At 55.2% G+C, this 15,801-nt stretch overlaps 2 protein-coding genes and 1 pseudogene across 3 annotated transcripts in view; 1 reads left to right on the top strand and 2 right to left on the bottom strand.

Moving 5' to 3' along the window:
* MPDU1 (mannose-P-dolichol utilization defect 1) lies at positions 1–9,782 on the bottom strand. 2 transcript variants are annotated; one of them, XM_087916441.1, is made up of 7 exons: positions 7,231–9,782; positions 6,761–6,826; positions 5,737–5,869; positions 4,917–5,002; positions 4,381–4,499; positions 2,118–2,228; positions 1–461 (listed from the first exon to the last, which is right to left on the bottom strand). In XM_087916441.1, exons 1-7 carry the CDS (start codon positions 7,322–7,324, stop codon positions 345–347), a joined length of 726 nt encoding a protein of 241 aa, XP_087772567.1. In that variant the 5' UTR covers positions 7,325–9,782; the 3' UTR covers positions 1–344. The 2 variants fall into 2 exon arrangements, with proteins under 2 accessions (XP_087772567.1, XP_087772568.1); XM_087916442.1 differs by lacking the exon at positions 4,917–5,002 and having other exon boundaries at positions 7,231–7,450.
* Positions 7,592–10,544, top strand: LOC113451682 (uncharacterized; annotated as a pseudogene).
* Positions 10,545–12,548: 2,004 nt separating this feature from the next.
* The window catches only part of CD68 (CD68 molecule), a 5,105-nt gene continuing 1,852 nt past the window's right edge, over positions 12,549–15,801 (bottom strand). Inside the window, exons 2-4 of the mRNA XM_087917295.1 lie at positions 14,721–14,835; positions 13,867–14,037; positions 12,549–13,363 (exon numbers count right to left, since the gene is read on the bottom strand). Coding sequence (XP_087773421.1) covers positions 13,221–13,363; positions 13,867–14,037; positions 14,721–14,835 — 429 coding nt within the window. The 3' untranslated portion in view covers positions 12,549–13,220. The remainder of the gene's footprint in view (positions 13,364–13,866; positions 14,038–14,720; positions 14,836–15,801) is intronic.

The raw sequence follows: 15,801 nt of genomic DNA, 5'->3' as shown, positions 1-15,801 counted from the left end.
TCCTGTTGCAGCTTCTCTCTTTGTTTCCAGCCCGCCCCCGCCCCCCAAAAAAGGGGGGGGAGGGAGTAGGTTAAGCGAGGAAAGACCCCTCCCCGCCTCCCCATCCACACAGGCCCCCTTACACCCCCAATAAAAAGAACGCAGCAGTCTGGCGGCAGCCTCGCTTGGCCCCTGGGTGGCTCAGCCACTTCCGAGAGCGCAGGGAGGACGGAGAGAGATTGAGAGAGAGGGGGCTACGGTGAGTAAAAATCCGTCATCGTTGAGGTGGTTCTCTGGGCCTCAGGCCCCCTGGCAAGGGGGCGGCAGTGGCAGCAGCAGCAGGAGCAGCAGTAGCAGCAACCGGGTTACTCTTTCTTGAGACGATCCGTGGCGTTCCAGTAGTAAATCACCTGTGCCAGAATGAGGCTGTGGCAAGCCAGGGAGACCACGTACGTCAGCACCATCAGCAGGTCCCCGGTCTCCTGGGAGGAAGCCAAGGGGAGAGTAAAAACAACTACTACCAGCCTGCCTTCCACGGAGGGCCGGCCTCCTGTACCCTGAGTCCAAAAGAAGGCTGGGAAAACATCTACAGACCCCTCACATCCCGGACACAAACTGGTTCAACTTCCACCCTCGATAGAGCACAACTAGACACGAGGGGAGTTTGTTCCCCCCGGACGCCATCCCTCTGCTAAACACATAATTCCCTCCACGCTGTCCAACTATTGGCTAAGTCTGCACTACTATCACTATTAATCTTCTCCTCACTCCTTATCGCCCATCCCCTCCCACTTGTGACTGCGTGACTGTAACTTTGTCGCTTGTATCCTTACGGTTTATACATTGACTGTTTACTGGTATGATTTGATGGCTTATTGTAACCTAGGACTATCATTAAGTGTTGTAAGTTATGATTCTTGACTCTTGACGAATGTACCTTTTCTTTTATGTGCACTGAGAACATTTGCACCAAGACAAAGTCCACACTTGGCCAATAAGGAATTCTACTCTATTTCAATTCCATCCCATCCCATCCTATTCTTCATTCCATATTTTCTATTCTATTCTTTTCTCTTCTCTTTCCTTCTCTGTTCTGTTCTATATTCTATTATATTCTTCTATTCTATTCTGTTCTATTCTCTATTCTATTCTATATCCTATCTTATTATTCTATTCTCTATTCTATTCTCTATTTTATTATTCTATTCTATTCTACTATTCTATTCTGCTCTATTATTCTACTCTATTCTATATTCTGATCTACTCTATTCTCTATTCTATTCTATTCTATTTCTATTCCTGTTCTATTCTTCTATTCTATATTCTATTCTATTATTCTATTCCAATATTTTATTCTATTCTTCATTCCATAATTCTATTCTATTACTGTGTTCTATTTTATTCCATTCTATTCTCTATTCTACTATTCTATTGTACTCTATTCCAATATTCTATTTTTCATTCCATAATTCTATTCTATTATTCTAATTCTATTCTGTTCTATTCTATTCTATTCTATTCTATTCTATTCTATTCTATTCTATTCTATTCTATTCTATTCTATTCTATTCTATTCTATATTCTATTCTATTCTATTCTATTCTATTCTATTCTATTCTATTCTACTCTACTCTACTCTACTCTACTCAACTCTACTCTATTCTATTCTATTCTCTTGTATTCTATTCTATATTCTCTTCTCTATTCTATACTATTCTCATTCTATTCTAATTCTAATTCTGTTCTATCCCCTAGCCCAGTGTTTCTCAACTATGGCAACTTTGAAGACAGGCGGACATAGCTGGCTAGGGGATCCTGGGAGGTGAAGCCCAGCCGTCTTAAAAGTTGCCCCAGTAGAGAAAAGGGGAAAAAAAAAAGTCGGCTTGCTTTGTTGGGGAGGCACCTTTTTCGGTCCCCACAGATGGCCGGGGGGGGGATTCTGGGAGTTGAAGGTCACGGACCTACCTGACACTTTTCTGGGGGAGAGAGAAGGCCAAGGTTGGCTCACCCGACTTGCTCTCATTCCTTGCCAGGATGCCGGCTGGACAGTCACTAAGCGAGGATTGGGGCAGGTCTAAGGCGGGACCAGATTCACCTAACGACTGTGTGGCTCACTTAATAACGCCCCCAGCCCTTACCTCGATGGACGTGAAGATTCGTGCCAGGGACCCGGCGAAGAGCAGGAAGGTTGTGATGGCTGAGAGCTGGCCGGTGTGGCCATTGCGGTAGTTGGTGGCTGCTTGCAGGAGCTGTGGGAGAGAGGAACCACCCTCGTGAGGGGAGGGGGCAGTGCATGATGCCGGGGCCAGCTGGCCAACGTGAGGGGCTCGGGGGGGGAGGGTCTAGGCCGTCTGTCAGCCCTCCCAGTGGAGAGTCAACAGCCCCCAGGTCTGGAAGGGGCTGAAGAGGAAGAGGAGGAACAGCTGGATCCATTGCCTGATGTGCAGAAGGCAGAGGAGAGGAGAGCCGTGGAAATCTATGGGCCGGTCCTCGGGGCGGGAAGAGGGAATGGAACTGGCAGAGAAAGAGAGAGAGAGAGACACACACACACACACACACACACACTCACACACACTGAGGAGACTCCTGGGCCAACCATATGCCTTCTGATGGACAGTCAACAGCCTCCCAGGTCTGGAAGGGGCTGAGGAGGAAGAGGAGGAACAGCTGGCTCCAGTGCCTGATGTGCAAACTGCAGAGGAGAGGAAAGCAGTGGAAATCTATGGGCCGGACCTCGGGACGGGAGCTCCATGGGGGAAGAGGGAATGGAGCTGGCAGAGAAAGAGATAGAGTGGCAGAGCCTGGACCGTCTGTCAGCCCTCCGATGGAGAGTGAACAGCCTCCCAGGTCTGGAGGGGCTGAGGAGGAAGAGGAGGAAAATCTGGCTCCATTGCCTGACATGCAGAAGGCAGAGGAGAGGAGAGCCGTGGAAATCTATGGGCCGGGGTTGAGGTAATTCCCCGTTAGGAGAATGAGTACACACAGGGAGATGTAGTTAGAGTACTGTTGAATAACACACGACCAGCACACAGATACACTGAATAGTAAAATGTAGGTTTTTACATCCAGTAAACAGTTAAGCAAAGTCCAACAAACAGTCCAAGTCATACGCGGTTATAGCAGTCAGTTTTCAGTCCTGGGATAATCCAAATATCAAAAGTCCAGTATCATAAACAGTTCAGTAAATAGACTCACAGCAATCCAAGAAGAACGATGATCAACAAGAGTCGGTAGGAAAAATGCAGGAACCAAAAACAGCGAACATCTAGCAACAAGCAACTCACAGCGACAACAGAACAACCCAGGTTTCTGGCTCCGTCTTAGGGCCATTTGAGGAGCCACATCCAATTACAATTTTAGCATTCCCTTAAAGAGACAGTATTAAAATGTCTACCCTGGTTTATATATTTTCCAACCCAGCTGTTAGGTGACTATCAATTCCTAACAGCCGGTTCTTGGGATGAGAGCTCCACGAGGGAAGAGAGAATGGAACCTGCAGACACACACACACACACACACAGGCGGTGCCTGGGCCGGCCATCAGTCCTCTGATGGAGAGTCAACAGCCCCCAGGACTGGAAGTGGCTGAGGAGGAACAACTGGGCCCAGTGCCTGATTTACAGAAGGCAGAGGAGAGGAGAGCAGTGGAAATCTATGGGCCAGTCCTTGGGACGGGAGCTCTGTGGAAGAGGGAATGGAGCAGGCAGAAAGAGAGAGACAGAGGGGCCAGAGCCTGGGCCATCCGTCAGCCCTCCCAGTGGAGAGTCAACAGCCTCCCAGTTCTGGAGGGGGCTGAGGAGGAAGAGGAGGAACAGCCGGGTTCAGTATCTGACGTGCAGAAGGCAGAGGAGAGGAGAGCAGTGGAAATCTATGGGCGGTCCTCAGGTTGGGAAGAGGGAATGGAACTGGCAGACACACACACACACACACACACAGAGGAAGCGCCTGGGCCAGCCATCAGCCCTCTGATGGAGAGTCAACAGCCTCTCAGGTCTGAAGGGGGCTGATGAGAAGAGGAGGAACAGCTGGCGCCATTGCCTGATGCACAGAAGGCAAAGGAGAGGAAGAGTAGTGGAAATCTATGGGCCGGTCCTCGGGGACGGGAAGAGGGAATGGAACTGGCAGAGAGAGAGAGAGAGAGAGAGAGAGATGCCTGGGCGGCCATCAGCCCTGAGATGGAGAGTCAACAACCCCCAGGTCTGGAAGGGGCTGAGGAGGAAGAGGAGGAACAGCCGGGTTCAGTGCCTGATGAACAAACTGCAGAGGAGAGGAGAGCAGTGGAAATCTATGGGCCAGTCCTCAGGACGGGAGCTCCGCCAGGCAAGGTAGCCTTCTCAAGAAAGCCCTCCCTCCTCCCATGATCTCGGTGTGTGTGGTGTGTGTGTGTGTCTCCCCACTTACCCTGCTGGTGGTGGCAGTGGGCATGTTCGACACCTGGAGGGTAGTCACGATCACGGACGGGGTGAGCGGAGAGAGCAGGAGAGCCAGGAGGGCGAAGTAGGTGAAGAGGAAGGCCAGGCCTGCACAGAGAAGTGGGGTTGTGACGTGACGCTTCCGGTCCTCCCCCCTCATTCCCTGCCTCGCCCCCCTCCCCGACACCAAGCACAAGGACGATGGGGCACCAGAGAGGCATTTGCCTAAGGTGCTTTTTCACAAAGAGCTTTCGCTTCTCCTCTGCCAAGGAGCTTCATTGCTTCTGCAGAACTGGACCCGAGAACGGATGAAGCCTCTTTGGGATGAGAAGCGAAACCTCTTCAAGATAAAAAAAAAAAACCAACAACCACCGAGGAGACAGAATTCTGGAGCAGAAAAAAACTGTAAAAATTGGTTTTCCTCCCCAAAGAGATCTCCCCCCCCCTACCATAAAGCACTTCCGCCGTGCCCCTCTCCAAACCCACCCCCCAACTGCCCTCCACCCTGTTTCCTCGCCGACTTACCCCGCCTGGTCTGGCCCCCAAAATGCTGCACCATGAAGCCGATGGAGACCGTCTGCAACATGATGAAGAAGGCTTCTCCCCAGGCGCTGCGGGGTGGAGTGGGGGGGGAGAAAAGAGGGCAAGGGGAGGGGTAGGTGCTCTGACCAACGGGAAGGGCAGGAGGACTGGCAGCCCTTGCTATCATCCAGACCCACCCAGCCACCCACCTACTCGGGGCAGGGCGGTGAGATCTGCCTGGCCTACAGCGTTTTCCTTCCTCCTTGCCGTAAAAGTGTATTCCCACCTTCAAATCCCTTCCCTAAGGCGGGACTAGAACTCCCTGTTTCCTGGTGATTGGACCAAAGTCACCCAGCTGGCTTTCATGCCTAAGGCGGGACTAGAACTCCTATTCTCTTGGTGATTGGCCCAAAGTCACCCAGCTGCATTTTGTGCCTAAGGCGGGACTAGAACTCCTATTCTCCAGGTGATTGGCCCAAGTCACCCAGCTGGCTTTCGTGCCTAAGGCGGGACTAGAACTCCCCATCTCCTGGTGATTGGGCCAAAGTCACCCAGCTGCATTTTGTGCCTAAGGCGGGACTAGAACTCCGTTTCCTGGTGATTGGGCCAAAGTCACCCAGTTGCATTTTGTGCCTAAGGCGGGACTAGAACTCCCCGTCTCCTGTTTCCCAGGCCACCCCCTCAACCACTAGACTAGACCAAACTGTATAAACTAACGCTCAGAAGCTGCCTTCCCTCCATTGCTGTTCAACTACAGAGCCCAGTAGCCCCATCCAGGAAGGTCTGTGACACACACACCCCGGGGCCCCCAGAGCAGCTCTACCTGAAGGGGAAGCTGTGGGCGATGCTGTAGGCCATGGTGCCACTGATGGCCACCAGCTCCAGCAGGATGGCGTTGAAGCTCAGTCCCTCCGCGCTCTTGGCCGCCAGGATCTTCAGGATCTGGGGCAGCTTGACTGCGGAAAGGGGGTGCGGGGCAGACAGCAGACCGGAGGAGGGTCGCATCCACCTCTTCTTCGTCTGTGACCCCCCGCCACACACACCCTCCATCCCTGGGCACCACCACGGAAGGCCCGGCTCACGGATGCCAATGGGCACCCTCTGCCACCTGACAGGCCAGCCTCTGCCCCTTCGGGACCAGGGAATTGAGGGGAGGGGCAGGTAGATTGGGGTGGGGGAGAGGGAAAAGAAGGGGGCCATGCTGGAGGCCCGGAGGGGTTGGCATGAGCCCAAACCAGCCACCTCTCTCGGTGTGGGGGAGGGGTGCATCGATTATTCCACTGTACCCCAAGCCACCCCATCCCAGGGCCACCACTGAGGGTCACAGATGCCCCCTCCCCAAAATAATCTCTCGGGGCGGGGACAGAGGCTTCTATCTGCAAGAGATAGTGGCCATTGCCTTGATGGGTCCACCGAGGCTTCTCTGCCACCTCTGTCCCTTTGGGGCTGGGGGGATTGTTGGGGTGTGTGTGATTCTCTGCCACCTGACATGCCAGCCTCTGGGATGGGCCTGCCAGAAGGACTGGGGAATTCTTGGGGGCAGGCAGATTGGGGCTTGGGGGTGGAGGAAGGGAAGGGCCTGCTGAGCCCAAACCAGCGACCTCTCCCTATACAGGACGGGGGGAGGGGCAGGGATTCTTCTGCTGTGCCCTCTCACCCTCCCCCATCCCACTGAGGATCACAGATGCCCCCTCCCCAAATAACCTCCCTTTGGGGGGATCTTCTTCTTTGTGGAAGAGATTGTGGTGCCCATTGCCTTGATGGGCCCACGGAGGCTTCTCTGCCGGCTCGATGTGCCTTTGGGGCTGGGGGAGGGATTGTTTGGGGTCGGGGGCGGGTCCTCTTACCCACGAGGGAACCGGCCACCACGCCGAATCCGAGCGTTTTGCTGAGAAGGACCTTCAGGCAGGGCACTGCGGGGAGGAAGAGAGAGGAGAGGGTCCCACCGGCGCCCCCAACCCCCCCAAGACCCCCGGAGAAGCCCGAGGAGGCCCCCATCGCGGCTGCTGTCCAGGCCGACAAGGCCCTGCCGTGGGAGGGGGCGAGGACCCTGCCTGCCCCCAAAATGGAGGGAAGACACCCCAATCTTCCAGCCCTACGAATGACAGCGGTCTCCTTCCGCCCACCTCCGACATGGCGCCGCCGCCCTCACACCCGGCTCCCTCCCCTATAGGAAAACCGCGCTGCCGCCCTTCTCCAAGATGGCCGCCCTTCCGGCCCGGCTGCGTTGCCACAACGACGGCGGGGCGCCGCGCGACGGCCTCCTCCTCCTCCTCACCCCCTTCACCCCCTCCAAGGGAGGGAGGGCCGGCCTCACCGTGCAGGAGGTTGAGGTTGACGACGAGCTCCTCGTAGCAGCGCTCGGGGAGAATGTAGGGCACCAGGGCGACCTTCAGCGCCGAGGCCGCCATTTCGTGGGAGGAAGAGGAGGAGGAGGAGGCGGGGTTTCAAGGCGACCCAGACTTCCGCTTCCATCACGCCGGACAGGCGCCCGCTTGCTGCACGAGCGCCGAGGAGGCGCCGCAAGTCGCCGTTCCATCACTGCGCATGCGCTTTTCAGTCTGGCCGGGCTGAGGCACGCCTGCACGAGGCTGCTTGGTTCCCCCGCGGGTCCGCCGCACGCGGCCCAGGGCCAAAATGGCCGCCGTTCCTCAGGCGCCATCTTGTCCCCTGCCTGAGGAGGACGGCCGGCTGCTGCCCGCCCTCTGTCGGGGCACCGTGGCCCTGTGCCTACTCCACGCCCTGCGGCTGCAGCGGGGCTGGCGCCTCAGCGAGGCGAACCGCCGCCAACGGGCAGCCCGCCACCGCCGGGCTCAGGCCCGTTCCCGCCAACGTTCGCCCTGCTGTGGCTCTGCCGCCTGCTGGCCCGGGAGCACCGCCCGTCCGGCCTGGGACCCATTGCAGGCTGGCGTGGTGGGGCCACCTTGCCCCGGCTGCTGCGGGAACGGCGCCTGTGGAGCAAATGCCGCAGCTCGGCCTTCTGGGAGATCGTGCGGGTCAAGGCCTTCAGCGCCTGGGAGTGGGCCGAGAACTTCCGCGTCTCGCCGGGCACCTTCGACTACCTCTGCGCCCACCTCCGCAACGCCATCCAACGCCGGGACACCAACATGCGCCGGGCCATTCCGGCCGACGTCCGGCTGGCCATGACCCTCTGGCGCCTGGGCGCCTGCACCGAGTACCGGGCGGTGGAGCAGCTCTTTGGCGTCTCCCGCTCCACCGTCTGCAAGATCCTGCGCGGCGTCTGCGAGGCCGTGGTGGGAATCCTCACCCCGCTCTACGTCCGCCCGCCTGACCCGGCCCAAGTGGCCGCCAGCAACGGATTCCCCCTGCCCCAGTTGGCGGGTGCTGGGCTCCCTACATGTGCCCATCCGGGCCCCCAACGAACGCTGCGGGCTACTACAACCGCCGCGGGTGGCACTCGGTGGTGGTGCAGGCCGCCGTGGACTCCCGCGGCTGCTTCTGGGATATCAACGTCGGGTGCCCAGGACGAGTGACGGACACCCAAGTGCTGGGCGCCTCCGACCTCTACCAGCAAGCTCAGCGGGGTGAACTCTTCCCCGGAGGGTCTCGAGATGTCAGCGGGGTGCAGGTGCCCATCTATCTGCTGGGCGGCTGCTCGTCCCGTTCCTGCCTTGGCTGATGCGACCCTACAGGGCTGCGGCTCTGAGCGCCAGCCAGCAACGCTTCAACGAGTATGCCGACGCCGCCCGGACGGTGCTGGCGGTGGCCTTCGGGCGCCTGCGTGGGCGCTGGCGTTGCTTGACCAAGCGGAACGACACCGACGTCTCCTTCTTGCCCACCCTCATCGCCGCCTGCTGCACCCTGCACAACATCTGCGAGGCCCGCGGAGACGCCTTCCAGGCCTGCTGGATGGAGGAAGAGGAGGATGAGCCGCGGGAGGAGCAGCCTGGGGAGGAAGGGGAGGAAGAGGATGCTGAAGCGGTAGAGATCCGAGATGCCCTGGCTTCGGGGCTGAGGGGGCTCTGAGTGGGAGTGGGGGGGGGAGCTGAAGGGGAGGGAGGGGTCGCAGGGAGAGGCAAAAGAGTAAAAAGGGGCTCATCCTATTACAAGTAATCCTGAGCCCCAAATTTCCGCTGCGAACTCAGAAGTGAATCTGGCCTTGTTTTACGACCTTTCTTGCCACAGTGCTTAAGTGAATCCCTGCAGTTGTTAGGTTTGTAACACGGTCGTTAAATGAATCTGGTTTCCCCCACTGGCTTTACTTGTCAGAAGGTTGCAAAAAACACGACCCTGGGACGTTTGCAATCGTCTTAAGTGTGGCTCAGTCGCCATCCAGTGTCTGAATTTTGATGACGTGACCACGGAAATGTGACAAATGCTCCTGAGCCACATTTTCAGGGCCATTTCAACGGTCACTCATGAACTGTTGTAAGTTGAGGACTATCGGTATTCTCCAAAGCCCCCAAAGGCAGGACAAGAAGCAACGGATGGAAACTGATCAAGGAGAGGTGCAACTTAGAACTAAGGAGAGACTTCCTGACAGCGAGAACAATTCACCTGTGGAACTGCTTGCCACCGAAAGTTGTGGGAGCTCCAAGGCTGGAAGTTTTTAAGAAGAGATTGGACGGCCATTTTGTCTGGGATGATATGCAGAGTTTCCCAATTTTGCAACTTTTTAAGACTTCTGGACTTCAGCTCCCAGAAGTTGTCAAGTCTACTTGAGCCCCTTTGTCTGGACCGATCTAGGGCTTTCCTGCCCAAGCAAGGGGTTGGACTAGACCAGGGGTCGCCAACCTTTTGGACCTCAGGGACCACCCAACTCATCATTTTAAATCCCGCGGACCGGAGAGCCTGGGAAAATCCCACCCCCCAAAAGTCTGCAGGAAAATCCCCCACCCTGTTTTCCTACCGATCGATCGTTCTTTATTTGGGATCGCAGGATACCGTCTCCAGCTCTTTTCTCAGGAAGAGAGAAAGAAAGGAGAGACTTTTGGCTGCGTGCAAAGAAAACAACAGAAGCCGCAGAAGTCTTTCTTTTTCTCCCCTCCAAACACCACCAGAAATGAGACGTGTCATGCCGGCGCAACCTCTTGGAGCAGGAGGACTTGCAGGGTCCCAAAGACTCATTTCTGGTGGAGTTTGGGGAGAGAAAGAAAGACTTTGGCTGCTTTCCTTGCGTGCAAATCAAAAGCAGAAGTAGAAAGAAGCAGAGAGAAGCAGCCGGTGGCCAGGCCAGGCCAGGCACGTGGGGCAAGTTCCCCCACTCCACCCTATTCCCCCTCTCCTCACTGCCTCGTGTTGTGCGTGATGCAAGCCTTGTGTTCCCATGCCGCCTGGATTAATTGCTTTTGGGGTGGGGGGTGACATTTCTCTGCGGACCACCCAAATTTTCTCACGGACCCCCAGTGGTCCCCGACCCACCGGTTGGCGACCTCTGGACTAGAAGATTCCCATCCTCCCAACGTCCCTTCCAACTCTTTATTTTGTTATCCTTGGGACTGACGCAGCCTCCGCAGCTCCTAAAAATGGATTCCGGGTTGCGCAACGTGAACTGGTGTGCGTGTGTGTAAGTGTAAGACCCTCTCCCCTTGAAAGGGGTCCTCCCCAGGTTTATCTGGGAAGAAGGGAAGAACACACACACACACAAAATAAACCTCAGGGCTTTTGCTCGGGATGTGTCTCAACTTTTCTGCAGTGTGCAATGCCCCCCCCCGCCCCCCCCTTTCAGTCTTTCAGTGGAGCTGAGTGTGGGGACCAGGAAGTGGTAGAAATATCTTCACACACACACACACACACACCAGTGTGGTTGCCAAAGCGCAAGCAGTCCAGACACATGTGGTGGGGAGGGGACTCTCTCCGCCAGAGCACACAAAACAGGAACTCGGCCGAAGGTCTCGGAAACGAAACTTTACGACGAACAGAAAATGTAATACAGAGGGCTCTGAGCCCATCCAGCTGGTCCTTGACTTCCAGCCACTTGTTTAGCGGCCGCTGTTGCGGAAGAGACCCTCCCGAGGCAGGAAACAAAAGACGTGAAACGCTAATGAAAAAATGAAAATAAAGGCAGGACATTAAAAGAGACGCCCAGGTCCCGTAATGACCTGATTTGCTGGGCACAGAGTGGGAAAGTGCAGATTTTATTCTCATGGGTCAAAGCAAACCCTCCCTTCCCTCCTTCCCAACTACAAGGTTCCTTACTCTTTACTCCGGAGAGAACTGCACCCACCTGACGTCGAATTTGAAAATATCCCCCGGTCAGCTGCGTGGAAACCTGGGAGGCAGGCAAGCCCGCTCACGACTGTGATGACCCAGGGTGGGATACAAAACAAACACACAGTCACAGAAAACAGGTGAAGCCCCTTTTATTCCTTCAGTCTGCTTCTCAGCTCCGGATATCTTTGATGGAAGACAAACACCCCCCCCCCCAAACAATTACAAGAAGGAGGGGAAAAAAGCAACACAAACCAGGCAAGATAAGGGCTGGAGGACGTCCACAGATAACACACACTGGGAAGGACGCCAAACTCAGAGAGGAACCATAAACTAGAGATATTTGCACGCCTTGTTTCCAGCGCTCGCCAATACGCAGGTCCAAACTCTTACTCAGTTGTCACACAGCTGCAGCCCATGAAGGGGATCAAGGCCCTTTCCTCCCCTGTAGACCATGCCGTTCACGTTTCTCCTTTCTCCTCTCCTCCCTGCGTGCCCTAGGAATAATAGGGAATGGGCCTGGGTCCCCCTCTGACTGCCCAGCCGGCCTCTGCCCTTCCCCAGCCTCTTCCTCAACCCCTGGACAGCCCCACTTCCACTCCCTGTCGGTTGTTCCTCTTCTCCCTCAGAGTCAGTCTCCACCAGGGGCATGACAACGACTGTCCCCTTCCAACTGCTCATTCCTCTTTATCATTATTATTTTACTTCTTATTATTATTATTATTATTATTATTATTATTATTATTATTATTATTATTATTATTATTATTATTATTATTTTTCCTTGTTCCAAGGAAACCAACACGAGGCAGAGGTAACAGCAAAACCTTTTCAGGATTCTTTGCGAATCCCGTTCCTTCACAGATAAAAGGCTGCTTCCAACTAAGGTTGCCAAGAACACCAGATAAAGTCCCTCAGCAATAAATCGAAGAGTCTCCAAACACCAACTCAGATATTCCGAACTTCCACAAGGCTTGAAGGGCAAGAACTTATCTTTGCTTCCTGCAAAGGACTCCGGTTTCTCAGGCTGGCTTTTATCCCTTGAGGGACGGGCCATCACCTTGCAGCCTTACTCCCGAGTCGCCCGTGCTCTTTGCTTCGAGGAGCCCTGGGCACTCCCTTCCTCACTGCTGCCAGCCTCCGAAGGCAGCACCCCACTCCCTGATGGGCCTGGCCCCATCCCCGCCTCACCTGCAGGCCTCTCATCTGTCTCCTCGCTCTCCGCGAGGCCTCAGCCGTCCGCAACGGCTGCCGGCGAAGCACCACACATTATCCCTTTTCACCAGTTTTCCCTCCCGGGAGGAAAACATTCCCACTGCTAAGCGAGACGGGTGTTCAGGTCAGGGAAGCTGGTCTCATTTTTACAACCTTTCACCCCCCCCCCGTTGTTAATGGAATCGCCGCTATTGTTTAGCAATTCCCAGGCCCTTAACCCCATTTAAATCATGAGTCTGTGAGCCAAACTTCGAGAAAGGATTTATTGGGAGTTAACATACTGGCACTGCCTGGGTGCAGCCGACTCTGAGACCCTGCGGTCACCCTGTGTCATAAATCATATCCTCCAATGGGACACCTCCCTAGCCCAGAGTCATCCCTCATGTTCTCCAATTAGATTCTTTGCTCGGGGGCAGAAACTTTAGTCCCCTAAGTTGCTATCTTTGAAAAAGCCGTTGATGGAACGCGCTTTCGGTTTCCAAGCTGCCCCACTGCTCCCCACCCACCCCCTTCCCTCCCTTTCGGTTGGCCATTCAGAAGACCCTACAAATAACGTTACGAGTTGACGTCACTTTTTGTTAAAGTGCTCTTTGCAGACCTTGGCCGCTAAGTGAACTGTTGTAAGCCGAGGCCTACCTGTATGGCCACCTGTGATTCTTTAACACCCCTGCTTCTCATTCTCTCCTCCTGCCCACCCCGCATAAGCAAGAATATGTTCTTTAAAATAAAAATAAAAAGCTAATCCCCCCCCCCCCCAAAAAGCGTGCAGTCCTCAAAATGGCAGTCCAAGGAAGGGTAGGGGATTAGCGGCTGGCATTTTTTACCCCCCTCTCATCCGTTTCCGTCCGTCGGTGTCAAAAGACCAGGTCTCCCGTCGGCTGGTCCAGCTGCGTCTCGCGGAAAGGGGGGGGGGGCGAGGTCTTAGAGGGACTCGTAGCCGGTACGGCCTCGCCACCGCCCCACGGCGAAGGCCACGAGGACGATGAGGATGAGGAGGCCGAGCACCACGCCCACCACGATGGGGAAGACGATGGAGCGCTTCTGCTGCTCGGGACAGAGCTCCGCTGGAAGGGCAGGAGGAGGGAAGTGAGGCTTGGGCGGAGCGAGGCATTTCGGGTCATGGGGAGAAAGGGGGAGGGGGCTGGTTGGTCCTCTAGTTGAGGAATAATACTGGAAGGGGGCAAGAATGGGTCCTTCCTTGGCAGTCGTGAACCCCCCCCCCAAAAAAAATTGGGGTAAAGAAAGGCGGGAGAAGGGCACGGGGTTAGACTAGAAGACCTCCAAGGGTCCCCTTCCCTTCCTGTCGTGCTCTGTTCTGTGGCAGGGGTCTCTAGACTCCCACAACCAGCAGGGGTTGTTTCTTCACTTTGCCGAAGTCAGTGTTTGTTGCAGCTAAACTGCATTCCCACTGTCTACTAAAAAAGTTACCCTACTGGGGAATTCTGGGAGTTGAAGTCCACCCGTCTTAAAGGGGCCAAGGTTGGAGACCCCCACCCTATGCCTCCGTTCCATGAGACGGGAGCTGGGAAGGATCCTTTCCCCGCCCTGCCGAGAGGCAGCCGCTTACCTTCCCCGAACTTCCCGTCCTGCAGCTGAAAGGCCTGGATGCGCTCGCTTAGCGCCGTCAGCCGGAAAGTCTCACTCAGGCCCAGGCTGCGGTTACGGCACTGGTAGCATTTGCCCAGGGGGGCTGCGAACTCCCGGAGGGAGGCGTTGTTGGCCCTGAAGGTGGTCGCTTCTGCGGAGACAAAACCGTGGGGGGAAGGGCCCCACGTTGGGTATCGGGGCAGGAGAATGGACAAAAATAAATCCAGGACGCTGGTAGTTACATCCCTTCCCCCCACCCCCGATTTAAATCACGAGTCTCTAGCCAGATTTTCCAAGCTTAAAAAGAAGATTTATGGGGAGTGAAGATGCCCAGCATGCGCCTGGGTGCAGCCGACTCTGAGATACATCATTCCTTGTCCCCCTTAACCCTGGTTTTCTCTCCCACACCCTCCTGGATATATCCTAATCCATATACTCCAATGGGACACCTCCGTAGCCCAGAGTCCTCCATCATATTCTCCTATTAGAATTTTGCATTGGTGGAAACTTTGGGCCGCCTAGAAACTTTCTTTGAGAAAAAAAAACAACCTCTGGATGGAATGCGCTTTTGGTTTCCAAGCCGCCGCGCCGCTCTTTCTCTCTCCCCACCGCCCTTTTCTGTTGGCAACCGTTTCCAGCCTTCGGAGAGCCTCGGGAGTCTGGGATGTCTGTTTCCGGCTTCCCAGAGGCCCAAGGAAAGCCTCCGGAGCCTGGGAAAGGCAAAAACGCTCCCTTCCAGCCGCCGTGGTGCAGGTGGCCGACCCGAGAACCCTTTGCTAGAATTTTCAAGCCCACCCTGAATCCATCCCCCCAAGCCTCCCCCACACTGCTCACCTGTCGCCTGGGGGAACTGGTAGGTGAGATTGGCTTGCACCTGGCTCAGGTAGGCTAACTTCTCCGTTTCGTTCTGAGAAAAGAGAGGGAGAAAATTGGCTTTTGTTTCCTTCCCCTAGAACAGCCTTTTGGACCTCAGGGACCACCCAACTCGTAATTTTAAATCCCAGGGACCACTAACCGGTTCTGTGGGCGTGGCCTAATTTGTGGGTGTGGCTTGGTGGTCATGTGACTGGCTGGGCATGGCGTGTATGTAGACATTATAAATATACTGCTCAAAAACATAAAGGGAACGCTTAAGCAACACAATGTAACTCGGAGTCAATCGCACTTCTGTGAAATCAAACTGTCCACTTAGGTAGCAACCCTGATTGACAATCCGTGTCACAAGCTGTTGTGCAAATGGAATAGACAACAGGTGGAAAGCAGAGCACTGCCAGAGCCCTGCAAAATGACCTCCAGCAGGCCACAAATGTGCATGTGGCTGCTCAAACGGTCAGAAACAGACTCCGTGAGGGTGGTATGAGGGCCCGACGTCCACAGGTGGGGGTTGCGCTTACAGCCCAACACTGTGCAGGATGTTTGGCATTTGCCAGAGAACAGCAAGATTGGCAACTTCGCCACTGGCGCCCTGTGCTCTTCACAGATGAAAGCAGGTTCACCCTGAGCACATGTGACAGACGTGACAGGGCCTGGAGACGCCGTGGAGAACGTTCTGCTGCCTGCAACATCCTCCAGCACGACTGGTTTGGCAGTGGGTCAGTAATGGTGTGGGGTGGCATTTCTTTAGGGGGCCGCACAGCCCTCCATGTGCTCGCCAGAGGTAGCCTGACTGCCATTAGGTACCGAGATGAGATCCTCAGACCCCTTGTGAGACCATATGCTGATGCAGTTGGCCCTGGGTTCCTCCTAATGCAGGACAATGCTAGACCTCATGTGGCTGGAGTGTGTCAGCAGTTCCTGCAAGACGAAGGCATGGATGCTATGGACTGGCCCACCCGTTCCCCAGACCTGAATCCAATTGAGCACATCTGGGACATCATGTCTCGCTCCATCCACAAATGCCACGTTGCACCACAGA

Source organism: Pseudonaja textilis, chromosome Z, assembly GCF_049901715.1.
Source record: "Pseudonaja textilis isolate UNSWEBS1 chromosome Z, rPseTex1.2, whole genome shotgun sequence".
NCBI lineage: Eukaryota > Metazoa > Chordata > Lepidosauria > Squamata > Elapidae > Pseudonaja > Pseudonaja textilis.
This window is presented reverse-complemented; position numbering and strand designations above follow the sequence as displayed.

Excerpts from the sequence above, each read along its gene's own strand:
- MPDU1 (XM_087916441.1), bottom strand. The coding sequence starts at position 7,324 with ATGGCGGCCTCGGCGCTGAAGGTCGCCCTGGTGCCCTACATTCTCCCC. Across the intron at positions 5,870-6,760 it reads GGTGGCCGGTTCCCTCGTGG|TCAAGCTGCCCCAGATCCTG; the intron begins GTAAGAGGACCC and ends CCCTTTCCGCAG. Across the intron at positions 462-2,117 it reads GAATCTTCACGTCCATCGAG|GAGACCGGGGACCTGCTGAT; the intron begins GTAAGGGCTGGG and ends GCTTCCTCCCAG.